Source organism: Pinus tabuliformis, chromosome 6 (genome assembly GCF_031772625.1).
Source record: "Pinus tabuliformis cultivar Carrire ecotype Pingquan chromosome 6, CPIR1, whole genome shotgun sequence".
NCBI classification, from domain to species: domain Eukaryota; kingdom Viridiplantae; phylum Streptophyta; class Pinopsida; order Pinales; family Pinaceae; genus Pinus; species Pinus tabuliformis.
The window spans coordinates 1,084,249,443-1,084,263,327 of NC_142292.1; the positions used below are offsets into that span (position 1 = coordinate 1,084,249,443).

Here is a 13,885-nt window from a genome sequence, read left to right on the forward strand (position 1 = left end):
TGGAGGGGTTTTGCCCTGGCTTGGAGCCTAATTTTTGTGTCCATTGTCTTTACTATTTTTCTCTTGATAATTGTTTGATGAAAATATCTAATAAAGAAATACAAGAAGATAAATAAAATTCACAACCAATTATTAAGGAATAAGGACAAATTGAATTAATAGCTGCCCTATTGCATTCTCCAATAGGGAGACTATTGGAATTCATATTCCGATGTCTCTTTATCTTCTCATTCTCATATTTACAATATTTTCCTAATCCCTAAAGATTAGGTGCCAACACAATCAAAGATTTGATAACTTGATGAAAGAAATACCAACAAAGTTTAATCCCACTACAGATACTATATTGATGTAGTATACTACTGCTTTTGATGGACATTTTACCCATGAACTTTAGATACAAAGGTCTTGTTACTGTTCAAGTTGTACGTTATAATGGTGAATGCTCCAACCAACACTGCACAATCCAAGTGGAACCTCAATAGGTCACCAATTGTAACCTGAGCAACCTACCTTTTCCTTTTTAGACTAGCTCTCCTTTGGCTTCAAGGGGGGATGCCTTAAACATCACTAGGGCATAAGCAATAGGAAGCAGGGTGATATCACAAGTATGCCTAGTGATCAAGTTGGCTTTGGGAGAAAAAGGAACTATTGGTGATGGAGGGATGAGAAGATCAGTGCCATTGTTCAAGGGTGATGGAGTCAAGGCAATATTAATGATGAGAAGATATGACGAAGAATGACCCTCCTTACGTTGGTTACTAAGAATAATAGATTGGGGGCAAGTCTACGTAGTCTCTTGGCCAATCAGGGTAAATTGCAAAGTTAAAAACCAACTAGAGAGGACTCCTCAATAAGATTGCCCTCAACCCAACGATTGACTATGGAATAAAACAAACCAAGTGTTTACTAAGGGATCTCCCTCAAGGGTTTTCCAAGTAAAGAGGCTCAATTATTATTTCACACCAACAAAGGAGAAGATGAGGTCTGGCACCATGATCTCTCCTTCCATGTGACTCATTGCCCCTTGGTGGATCAATTACACTAAGCCTTGTGGTAATCTTGAATCACTTACAAATTAAAACCCTTTAAATACTGCAGACAAAACCAAGAAAGAAAATCCTTCTAAGTCGAAACACGCATCACATAATAAACCCAAAACATCAATACAAACTAATAAATATTTCCATTAAGCCGTAGGGAAAGAAATACTTCTACTATCCAACCATGAATGACGAATGAGGAGGTCCTTCCTTCAAATAGAAGGGCTAAGGAATTTCCTTTGCATTCAAATAATATTATTTGGGGAATTTCCTTAGATCTAGTAAGGAAGTTCTAGATCTATCTAATTATAGTAACTAAAATTAATAAAATAAAGTGGTCAAAGCGACATGTATAATGAGAAATAATAGATCTCCACAAAAAGGTGGATTGACCCATCCAACTAGGGAAGAAAATATCCATAAATTATTATTTCTTGAAAATAATGACCAACAATCCTTTGATTCATGCTTGAAATAGTTATTAAACCTTGAAATATGTGTCCACGTCCCAAGAGATTATCTAAATTGCCCACATTTGAGTTGATCTAAGCGAATAGTAGCCCAACAACTAGTTTGATCCTTCTTTGAGTCCCACATGTGAGTTAACGTGCGAATTGATTGGTCCTAAAAATTTTCCTGCGCAAAAACACCCTACTAGATTTGTCCAACGTTTTGCTTGAGGGAGGTAGGCCCTATCACGAGGATTCCAACTTGCTATCACATGCCCAATTTGGAACTAGGGCATTTGTTGTAGGCCACCTTGAATAACTCATGTTTTAGCTGGAAATTGCCATTTTTTGCTTGCATGGGGCTAGAACTCTAGTGTTTTGCTACTTTTGGGCTCTAAGAGGTTGGCACATGTGATAGAAGGATCTATGCATAACATGCAACATAAAACATCTTACATGAAATGTAAATACACTTTTCCACCTTTTCTCATGTATTACCATGCTTATGCCCCCTATACTTGTTGAATTTTGCTTGAAAAAGCTTCTTTTGCAAAAATTTCAATGGGGCATGTAAAGTATGTATCATGTGGAACAAAATGAGCCCTTGTCAAATTTTGGACTTGGGAGCCTTGTGCATTGGGATTCATGAAATGCATTGGGAACTTGAAAATGACCAAATATAGTCATGTTTACAATTTTCCTTATTGAGTAATAGAAGGGGTAATAAGTCCCACTTCATTGGCTCAAGCAAAGGAATGTGTTATTGTTGAAGAAAATCTCTTAGTTTCTAAAATTGATTTTCTCTTATCTTCAGGCTAAAGTTGAGTCCAAGCCTAAAGCCACTATTCATGTTGATCCTAAATTACATGCTTTTGCATAAACAATTGATAAAGTTGCTAATGAATTCATGGAGGGACAAATTACCATGATGAATAAGTTGACTCTTTTGGATAAAGAAAGAGGGTCACGTCCAAGTTATCCTCCTAAGCCTCATTATAGTAATGACAAACCACCTAGAAGGAACCTAGGCCCAAACAATAGTAAGCCCTATCCTAATACCCTTGCTCCTACAAGCATGCTCAATCAGGAAGGAATTCCATGATGCTATTACTTAATGAGTTTCATAGTGAGGATGAATGCCTTCATAATTAGGCAAGCAAAGAAGAAAACTCAGAACATTTGAACTTCATAAATGATCCTTGCCCCATAACCATATTGCCTAATAAAACTTTCCCTATTGCTAAGAAACACCATGAAGAAATGATCAAAGGATGTAAGAAGTTGAATGAATCTATCAACGCTATAAAATCTAGGGACAAGTTTAAAGCTCTGAAACCAGATTTTCTCTTAGAGGGCCACGTGCCCGAATCCGTCGAATCCGATATGATTTGACCTAAATCGTGTCCGGATTTCGTGACACATCGTGTCCAATTGGGACACGATCGAATCCGGATCGTGTCCCGAAATTCAGACACGAATCTGGCAAACGGGGACCCCTGCGGACATAAAAGGGCGGAAATGCCTCTTATTTGCATCATTTGTTGTCATTTCTTTTGCAATAGTTGAGCTGTGGGTTTGCTGTGAGGAGTTTGGAGCAAAGAGCCAAGGGTTTGGAGCGTTTTCAAGGAGATTCAAGCAACATGTAAGTGCATTTCTCTCTATCTTTTTGCATTTGTATTACAACAGTTTGTATATGCATTTCTTTTACAAATTTGTGCATGTTTTTTTTTTTTTTTTTTATAGTATTCATGGCTCAATCAAGGGCAACAGGTAGGGGGCAAAGGAAGGGAAAGAATGTCCCCATTGGAGATGCCCCTCCTCCCCCAATTACATCAGAGTCTGTTGCAAGTAATGTTGAGGGAAGACTTCCTCCTAAAGGTAACATTGAGAAATATCCCTTGTAGAAATATGTCACAAGAGACTATGGGCCAAACAACAAGGTGAAGGGAGGAGGCAATGTGAATTGGAGATGCAAATTTTGCCACAGTACTTTCACAATCACATATTTTCATGTGAAAGGCCATTTGTTGGCTTTATCAGGTTGTGGAGTTGAAGCTTGCACACAAGTTCCTTTACAAATGAGGAAATAAATGGAAAAAGAGTTCACTATTGGTATGGCAAGTGTGGCCGCAAAATAAAAAAACCAAGAATGATGACCCCCTTCCATTTTTGAGGAAAGGAAACAACAAATTTCCATTTGAGAGTTCTAGTGGGGGAGAAACAACAAAAAGAAAGGCAATTTCACTTGGTCCAATGGACAAGATTTTTCAAAAAGAGAAACGGGACGAGCTTGATCTCACCATTGCATTTTTTTCTATCAAAATCTCATATCCTTTAATGTTGCACGCTCACCTCTATTTATTGAGATGTGCTGAGCTCTAACTCACAGGGCTCCATCATGGTATGTGCCTCCTGGTTCAGAGAAGCTTAGAACCACATTGTTGACGAAGGCAAAAAAAGAGGTGCAAAAAATGCTTGAGCCTATTAAAGCATCATGGCCAACATTTGGGGTTAGCATTGTTTTTGATGGATGGACAAATCCAACACGACACCCACTCATAAACTTCATGGTGTCTTCCTTGAATGGTCCAGTTTTCTTGAAAGCAGTGGATACACTTGGAGAATACAAATATGCACAATATATGGGTGAGTTGTTTATTAAAGTTATTGAAGATGTAAGTGTTGATTCTTGTGTGCAAATCATTACAGATAATGCACCTGTTTGCAAGGCTACTGGCATGATTGTGGAGGCTAAATATCCAAAAGTGTTTTGGACACCTTGCATTGCCCATTCATTGAAATTAGCACTGAAATCCATTGCTTCTGATGTGTTTTGGATTGGTAACATTATTGAGGATGCACGACATATCCATAACTTTGTACAAAATCATACAAATGCCCTCACTATCTACAAGGAGTACAACAATCTATCATTGTTGAAGATTGCGGATACACGGTTTGCCTCTTCATTCATCATGTTGAAGAGGTTGAGGGAGGTCAAGACCGCTCTTGGGGCCATGGTTATTTCAGAGTTTTGGTCTTTTTGGAGAAAGACAGATCAGCTAGCCTCTAAAAGAGTGAAGGACAGAGTGCTAGATGATGCTTGGTGGGAGAGGGTAGATCTAATTATTCAGATCATGGACCCTATCATTTCTTTGCCTCGATTTGTAGATACAGACAAACCCGTCCTAGGAGAAGTTTATGAGGGATGTGATTTTATGATTGAGTCTGTGAGGAGCATTATTCTACAGAGTGAATGCGTCGAGTATGAGACATCACCAGAGGCCTTCTGTGGTACTATACAGGATATTCTTGTCAACATATGGGACAAGAATTGCACGCCTTTACATTGTTTGGCTCACTCATTGAACCCAAAATACTACAACCATGAGTGGCTGAATGGTGGACCTTCCTGCAGATTCCCTCCTCACATGGATGGTGAAATCTCACGGGGGAGGAAAGATGCATTCAGGCAGGTTTTTCAGGATAGAGCATTGCTTGATGAGGTGGAGGATGCCTTTGCAGAGTTTTCCACTGGCACTGGTTGATTTGCAGGATATGATGTGATTAGAGATAGGGGGGCTAAGAAGCCCTATTCTTGGTGGGCAAATCATGGGGCAACAAGCCCTCCTCTACAACAATTAGCCATGAGGCTCCTCTCTTAGGTGACTTCATCCTCTTGTTGCGAGAGGAATTGGAGCACATATGGGAATTTGTATAGTGTTAAGAAGAGCAGGCTTGAGCAGTCCAGGGCAGAGACAATGGTGTGTGTGCACACCAACCTTCGTCTTATTTACAGGCATAGGAAAGAGTGGTTGAAGGGAAAGACAAAGATGTGGGATGTATTTCCTGATGATATGGGCCTGGACAACAGTGTTGAGTTCGCATTGGCCAACATGGATCTCAATGATCCAGTGCTAGAGCCTGTTAGATTTGATGATGGTGATACTGTAGAGGGGTCATCCTCCACACCAGCAGATGCAGAGATGACTTTGGATACAGGGGAGGAGGAGGATGCAGAGGAGAGCAGTGGTGACCATGATGATGAGGACAGTGATGCTGATTTTGATGATGACTATGAGGATTGATGATTCGTGAGTCATGGGCTACCTACTGCCTTGAGGCTTGTATACTTGTAGTTGTTTTGTATTTTCTATTTCTATTTTCCATTGGCATTGCACTACCTATGTAACACATTTTGATTTTGATGACTTAATGAGAAAACTACAGCTGTCAGTGTCTTTATCTTACTATCTTGTCTTTCTCCTATTGGATCATTGATGAATTGAATATGTATTATGATTTATGATTTATGAATTTAGAATTTATGATTCATTGATTTATCATTTATGTGACATGTATTTGTATTTTGTATGTACTATGCATGCTATAAACATTAATGTTACTAACTTAGTTTCTAAACGGTAAACTTACATCTAGATTAAGATCTATGTTTGAAATCAATGAGTTTGTATCATTTACGAGAATTTGTGTAAGAAATATCTAATTTTTTATATATATATATATATATATATATATATATATATATGATTTTAATAAAATAATATATAACGTATCTGAACGTGTCCTATTCCGGGGGGTCAACTTGTCCGAATCTAACACTCGAATCCCCGTATCCGACGAATCCCAAATCCACATGTCAGGTTACTTAGGTTTAAAAGTTTTCATTACACTAGAAGAAGCAAACAACAAGAGAATAACACTCCAATCCCACCCCAACCCAAAAGAATAATGATGCTTTCTTGGATGTTGATTTAGGAAATGCACTCATTAAGGTAAATGTTGCTGAAGAATGTAAGTAGGTTCAGTCTTCATAATTGTACTTGAAGTCAAAATGTAATATATTTGTCAAAAGAAAGCAAAAGTAATTTTATTATTATTTTAATTGACTTGTTAAAGCATGGGTTTCATGCTTGGGTCAATTGTTATAGGTCAAGCCTCCATTGTAGGCTTTAGGTTATTGTCAAAGTCAATTTTGTTTGAAGACTCCTCCATCCATCAAAGTCTCCTTGTTGTCGAAGGACTCATCATCAAGTCGACTTCCCTCAATAATCTCATGTCGGCCTAATACAGTGACACATCTCTTCATATGCTCATGTCGGCTCATTTCAATATGGAAACAACTATATATAGGAGTATGACCTTCGCTCAAATTACAGTACAACAACTCGACAATTTTAGAGATAGAATTTGGTCCTATTATAGAGACAAGTTCGGATAATAATTCAGAGACAAGTTTCGGTATTATTACAGTGAAGGAACTCAGATTGATTGCAGAGATGATCTTGGTGTAATTCACAGTGTGACAAATTGAATATCATAGGAATAGACTTCGGTGCAAACAAATTTCAGTGTTATCACAATTTCGGTGCTAATACAGTGAATACATTTCGATGAAATTACAGTGGATATATGTCTGTGCTACCATAGTGAATGTCTTGGTGTTATCACAGTGATGAAGTCTCGGTTCTTCAGTGTCTCAGTGCTATCACAATAATGAAGTCTCAATGCTAGTGCTATCACAGTGATAAGGTTTTGATGCTAATGGATAAACTTCGATGTTATCACAGTGGACAACTTTTAGTGCTATCTCAGTGAGTAAATTCGGTGCTATCACACAAGGATGGTTCAAAGATCATTGCTATCTCAAGATACAAGTTCGGTGCCATTGCAAGGATCAAAGTGTGAAGAAGAATGACTGCTAAAGGAGCAATAAAACTGAAGAATGACAAGGTTGAATTGATGGGTGGAGGTAGTCTTGAGTCTAAGTTGTAAGGGTCTTGGTCCTCTCATTTTGAATCTAATGAAGGAAGAATTTTGACTGGGTTTTCCCCTAGAGTGGGGTGTTTCCCTGACAACGTGCCTACATCTTGTGTTCTCTTCTATTTGCTGCTTGGCATTAGTCTTGATGACAAGAAAAGATAATTCCAAAGAACAAATAATAATAATGAAAAACATCTTAAGATAATGTCATAATAAGAGAAATCGTGTAACTACCACTCTTTGGATTTCTCAACAAATGTTTCAGTACCTTTCCTTTTGTTGGTCAAGTTAGATCCCAAAGAGGTCAAATAAGGAAAATTCTTGACTTTGATAAAGAACTTGAGGATTGCCTTTTGATTTTACAAAATATGCAGTATGATAGAAGAAATGGAGGGCACACACCTCCCTTTCTCACATTAGTTGTGAACGATTTACTTCTTCATAATTGTATGCTTGACTTTGGTGCTTCTACCAGTGTGGTGCCTCTAATGGTCATGAACCAATTAGAATTGCAAATGACAAGATCTTATAGGAATGTGTGTGGTTTTGATTCAAAGTCTACCTAAGTTCATGGTTTTATCAAATATTTAAAGGTTTGTTTGGATGCTAATCTTGACATTAATATGCTTATGGATGTTGTTGTCATATATATCCTTGATTCTTGGGTTATTCTCTTATCGAGAAAATGGTCTCCAACTCTAGGTGGGAACACTTACCTAGCAAAAGTGGGTGACCCCATAGGGAATTATTTTCTCCTAGACATCTCTTTAGCCAACAACCAACAACCCCAGACAACCACCTATGTAGCCTATGTATTGCGCCATTTGATTGCCGCTTGAATTAGTCATATGCCCCCTTGCCCATCTGTCGAGAACATATGTTTGAAGGTGGGCAGTCTTATCCTAAAGGTATGTTTTTCATTGTGAAATCAGGTGCTTATGCTTGTTTTTCCTTCGGCATATTGGGTGACTTGGAAAGAAGGGAGGGTTTTGATCGTATTTTTGTTCCCTCGCCTTAAATGCGGGGGTGGGGGGGGGGTGTAATCTTCAATCCTAGTCTTGTGGGATCTCCCCTATTGGCCTATGGCTTTAAAAAGGGCACTACTTGGGAAACCCTGATTTTGGTAGCACGGTCTTGTTTTCCCTTTCCATATTTTTCACTCCCCTCCACACATTACAAACCCTATTTCATCATTTTCCTTCTCTGGGTCCACAAGGCAATGGTACACCCCCCTCCTCTTGTCCACATGCGTGGGTTGGGCCCAGAAATGTTGCCCCGGAGTTTGATGCAACTGAAAGAATGTTAAAAGCATATCACGGCCACAAACAAGAAACAAAAGAAAAGAATATTATAAAATGCAAACGATGGTCAGGACATTCAAATAGCACATGGGAAAAATCCAAATAGGAGCTCTACCGCTTATCATTATGGCCATCACCCTAGTTCCTAGGGCCCATTAGTGACCCCACATCATTAAGGAACTTATGCACGTCCTAACCCTTGGTGGGCCATGAACTGCCCCATCTCAAGGGGGTAATAACTACTTACATCATACACAACATGCTCTCATTTCCCTAGTGTCTCGACTCCCGAGCAATAATACAAAGAAAAATCAAGAAAAGACAAAACACTAATGAAGAAAGGCAGAAAAACAAAGGCCGGGGTAACTCATGTATCCACGATTGCTCCCTTCTACATCTATACACCCAAATATGGGGAAATCCCTAATCATTATCATCCTTGAACCCATGGAATTTGGCTTTGAGACCTCCGTGTCCCCATCCATCTCATCATTATTCACATGACCCCTATCAATTGAAAGATGTACCTTGGACCTGTCTTTCCCCTTAGGGGCAGGGCAAACCTAATAGGGTTGTTTATTAACCACTCCTACCTAGGGAGGTAACACTATTACGAGCTTAAAGCCCAAAATTTGGAAGGGAAGACCACTATGAAGTTTCAATGTGCCCTTGATTGACAAGCTTGGTTCAATTAGATGCACTAATGAATTAGTGTGCCTGATGGTGAGGAAGTGCAATGGATCTTATATGTAATTTGCAGATGGTTTCATCATGGGTTGGGAAAGAAGTGCATTGGATATTATATGTAATTGGAAGCTGGTTTCATCATGGGTTGGGCAACTTAATTTTGGCCCAAGTCCACCAAAGGATCGTATCGACATTCCTAGGGGAAGCACTGAGAGCCATGGGACTCCATCATGTGTTAGAGCATCATTTCCTACCATGGGCACCTTCAACACCCTCAATAGTCTGTTCATTTCCCCACATTATTCGCGAGATGATGCACCTGGACCAATGTGCCTCGACTGGCTTAACAGATTATGACTGTTGATTCAATGCCCAAAGGAGGTTTGTCTTACCCTTGAGACATGGGAGGGCAGACACTATCATCAGAGCCTTCATTTGGAGCATTATACAAACTATTCTATCATCAAGAGACCCATGTGATCAACATTTGAGGCCCAAACCCACTTTGGGGCCCCACATGATGACTTGCATGGAGACCAAGAGGTCATCCCCTTGTTCGAGATTTATAGAGCCCTCTCTTACATTTTGGCACAAAGAGGACTCAATGTGGCCCCCAACGGCCCTACATTAGCATGACATAATCAATTCAGTTGGGATTTGGATGGCTAATTCATAATTTATAAAAGCTACTTGGTCAGCGTGTGACTAAGGCTTGTATTTTGCACATTTTGATAATGCTAGGGGGCCTTAGGTTAATAATTCGACCTCGAAGGTCTCATATAAATAGAACTCGCTTTCATTTGTGAGAGATCATCATCACACTTGGATTGGTTCTCTTGTAAAAGAACTTGCACTTTTTCTTTGGAGCTATTGGGGACTCTTTTGATGCATTTCGATGTGTGGAAGATGATTCACTTTTCTTCTTTGGAGCTTCTTCTTGAATGATGTATGGACATATTGCATGTCTCTTTTTAAGTGCTTAATGTTGATAGAAGTTTTCTTTGAAAGTTGTTTAATGTATGGAATTGCTACTCTAGAGACTAGAATATGCGAATTTGTGCCCCAATTGTTGAAGATTAAATTTGGAAAGCTTTTCTAGTAGAGTATTGCATATGTTATCCAATGCAAGACATGTAATGAATGTTCCTAGTGAATGAATGTCTTTGAATTCTTCATGAAACTCCATTATATCTTGAAGAGGGTAAATGTTTGAAATTGGTACCTAGGGCCCCGATTTTGAGCCTTCTTAGAAGACGTTTTATCTTTTCTTAAGAATCTCAAGACTCCATTGCCCAAAGGACTAGGCACTAGTCCAAGGATTTTGGTGATCAAAATCCTCTTTCTCCATATTTTCTCCTCCTCAATTTCGGTCCCCTAAAAGTAGGGCGAAAATCGAGGGCTTGTAGCGAAATTTTAGGGAGGTGATTTTTCAGGAATCCAAGGGGTCCAAACATTAAGCTCAGGGTCTAGGCTACCTATGTTCCAAGTTTGGTGGGCATCTGCGCGAGTTTCATCCATAAAATCTCTTTTCCTAGGTGCAACTCCAAGAGGGAAAACTTGGGTCTCTCTCACCTTGGGGACTTTTTTGAGGGTTGTGTGAGTTTAGTCTTCATTGGAATAAATCATTAAAAACCCTTTCTTCTCTCAGACCTTGACCTTGTGAATACCTATTACTATCAAGAAACCTCAAAACCCTAGGTCTTGTGCCTTCTTTTCTAGGGTTTTTCTTAGATAGCAGTTTGCTTCTTTGAAGCCTCGTACCTTTATTGAGCCTCTCTTCGAATGAGCTCTAGATCCCTCACCTTGAACTTTCAATCCTAGAATATCTATTATAGGTGATCACAATCATATTGGGACTCCTCCCATTGGTGAAATTCCGTAAAGAGCAAGGGACCTTGGCTGTGGTGGCCATTGTCCCATTGTTGTCACTTAGTCTAGTAGTTCTCCCGTAGGTTTTCCCCCATTAGGGCCTTGCTAGATTTTGTGGTAACAAGAACTTGCAAATGGACCGGTGCTATGCTACCATATCTACTTCTGATGGAAAACCATGTCCTTTATAGAGAACCTGTAGCAAGATACCATGTAGAAGACATCTAGGAGACTAATAATCAAATATATGATATTGATAAAGGATTTGTGGATGATTATCCTTCCACAACTTAAATGACATTAATAGAAGATCAGTATGAAGACTTATTTGTTCTCCCTTTTCCTTCTAAAGATTTGACTGATGGCATGAAAAGAATAGATGAGCATGATGTACCTTTTCAAATAGCTTGGAAGCATTTTGAAACTCAAACTCTTAGGAAATTTGAAAATTCTAAAATAGAGGTGAATGGAGAATTTAAAAGCAATATATGCCATGTAGATATTCCACCTCCTGCCAAGGTCAATTCTAGTGATTAGAAAAGAAAAAGGATAGGGTAAAAAGAAAATATGATCACATAGCAGGAGGTTTTTAGATAGGAGATCTTGTGCTTGTAGGAGATGACCCTTACCTATATATGATTCATGGAAAGGTTGGGATTGATTGCTTTTGCTTCTCCAATCTTGATGGAGTGAAGTTTCCATTACTAGTAGATGGAAAACTTCCTGCATTTCATATTGGCACTTTGTTTAACTTTAGATAGATTAGAGTAGTTAGGATTGTGTGTCTTGCATTGCTGATTTTGCATCCTTCCTTGCTTTTATTCATGCTGATTTCATTGCATAATTAGTTAGTTTTGTATTTCCTTTCCATGCTTTAGTTGAAACCTTGATTTTCCCAATCACAAGGTGACAATTAGCACCTTGCCGCTTTTGTTATTGATAGTTTCTTTAGAGTGATATAGGTAACATTGCATAATTAGTTAGTTTTGTATTTCCTTTCCATGCTTTAGTTGAAACCTTGATTTTCCCAATCACAAGGTGACAATTAGCACCTTGCCGCTTTTGTTATTGATAGTTTCTTTAGAGTGATATAGGTAATAGGTTTGCGAACACCAAGGACTACTGGGATTCTCATGCACTTTTTGTTTTTCACTGTCCTTGCTATTTAAAAAAGAAAACCAAAATACTATATGAAACATAATTTTATATATCCACCAGTTTGTTGCTTTAAGCACTGAACTTTGTGAGTTGAGAGTTTTAATCAAATTTTCACCGTATTAGAGTTTCTTGAAAAATAATGGGGAAGAGGCTTTTTTATAGTTATTTTTCCTTGAATACCTCCCCTTGTTGCAATTGTAGACGTCTCATGTGTTCTTAATATGCTGCTTCAATACAGGAGATGGTCATTTCCATAGCATCAGATAAGGCCATCTGGGACGCCTTGTTGAAAAATGAGAAGGTTGTCCAATTCAGAGAGTTACTTCGGAAAGGTCAACATTTTTTTTTTTTTTTAAAAAGTATACTGTCCAGCTGTTCGACTGCATTCCTGTTCTCTAAATCATTTCAATCAGCTCCCTTGACCTGTAGAATTTGATATGATAAAAGCTCTTTGCAGGTGGGACAGATCTGCAGGAGATAACTGAAGGGTCAGATGAGAATCCTGCTGAGAAGCCAAATTGGTTTAGTCAAGCTGTTCAAAGTGCCAAGCTGAAGGTGGTCGAAATTATCCACCATATCCTTGGATTTGCAGATAGGAATATCTTTTCAGAAAATGATGGAGAAATTCTGGATAGGACTGTAAAGTCTTCTTTGATGCTTGCTGTTGTTGTTCTCTTGGTTGTGTTAGTCAAACGGCTTTAACATTGTACATATTATTATGGCTGATGATTCGCTGACATGAAAATATTTATATAGGCTTCCAGTGTTCTTGTCATTCTCTATGAACATTCAGAGCACTCCAGAAATCGTGATAGGTGTCATGTTGGTACATAGAATCGAGATTGTGTTCAAGTGGGCTACTAAAACCTTCTTCCCAGTAAAGATGTAATGACGAGCCTTTCTGTCTGAAAATGCGCTTATACATCATCATGAATGAATAGATTCATGGCTTATTATCTTCAACATGTTCGAGTTTTTCAGACCGCACCTTGAGTTTAATTCCAAATTGCTTGTTTATGTCGGAGACTAACCTGACTTGTTTTCATCACCCTGCATTAAAAACATTCTATTGTTTCAGTCCCCAGTAATTTTTTGTGCTGTTTATGTGGGAGTGCAAATATTCACGATTTTAAAGTTATTTTCTGTTGTTTATCAGTTCCATGTTTGGTTTTATAAATTAAATGTTTTTTTGCATCTCGTCGGAGACGGGAAAAAGTGAGAACTAGGTGTCTCCTGAAGACAGACGTAGAATACACTCTCCGAAAACTAACAAGCATGTTGTAAAACTATATTGCAAATATCTCCTTGAGACAACCTGTGATGCAATGATTTCCTTAAATCCAAACTATGTACAAGCTAAACTACTGCTCCAACCAGAGGTTTCCGTTGAGACCATTTAGAGCTTTCATTGACGGTGGCTATTATAAACTTTTGATTGTCTTTTCTTTTACTGGCATTTGGCAATTCCTTGATATTTCCCCATAAAGAGGCTGCATTTTCCTGGAATCCTGAATGGCAATATATATTATATTATAATTACGACTCTGTACATGAGTGTATTGTCCATTTCCGCGCTGATTGGATTTTTCAAATC

General features: G+C 38.6%; 1 protein-coding gene across 4 annotated transcripts in view; it reads left to right on the forward strand.

The window, feature by feature from the left end:
* LOC149262689 (uncharacterized) overlaps positions 1-13,254 on the forward strand; it is a 141,323-nt gene extending 128,069 nt beyond the window's left edge. For 3 of the 4 annotated variants that reach the window (XM_089425045.1, XM_089425049.1, XM_089425046.1), the window contains 2 exons: positions 12,530-12,623; positions 12,749-13,254. In XM_089425045.1, the coding sequence (XP_089281171.1) occupies positions 12,530-12,623; positions 12,749-12,993 (339 nt within the window). In that variant the 3' untranslated portion in view covers positions 12,994-13,254. The remainder of the gene's footprint in view (positions 1-12,529; positions 12,624-12,748) is intronic. The other variant, XM_089425050.1, reaches the window with a different exon arrangement.
* The last annotated feature ends 631 nt before the right edge of the window (positions 13,255-13,885 follow it).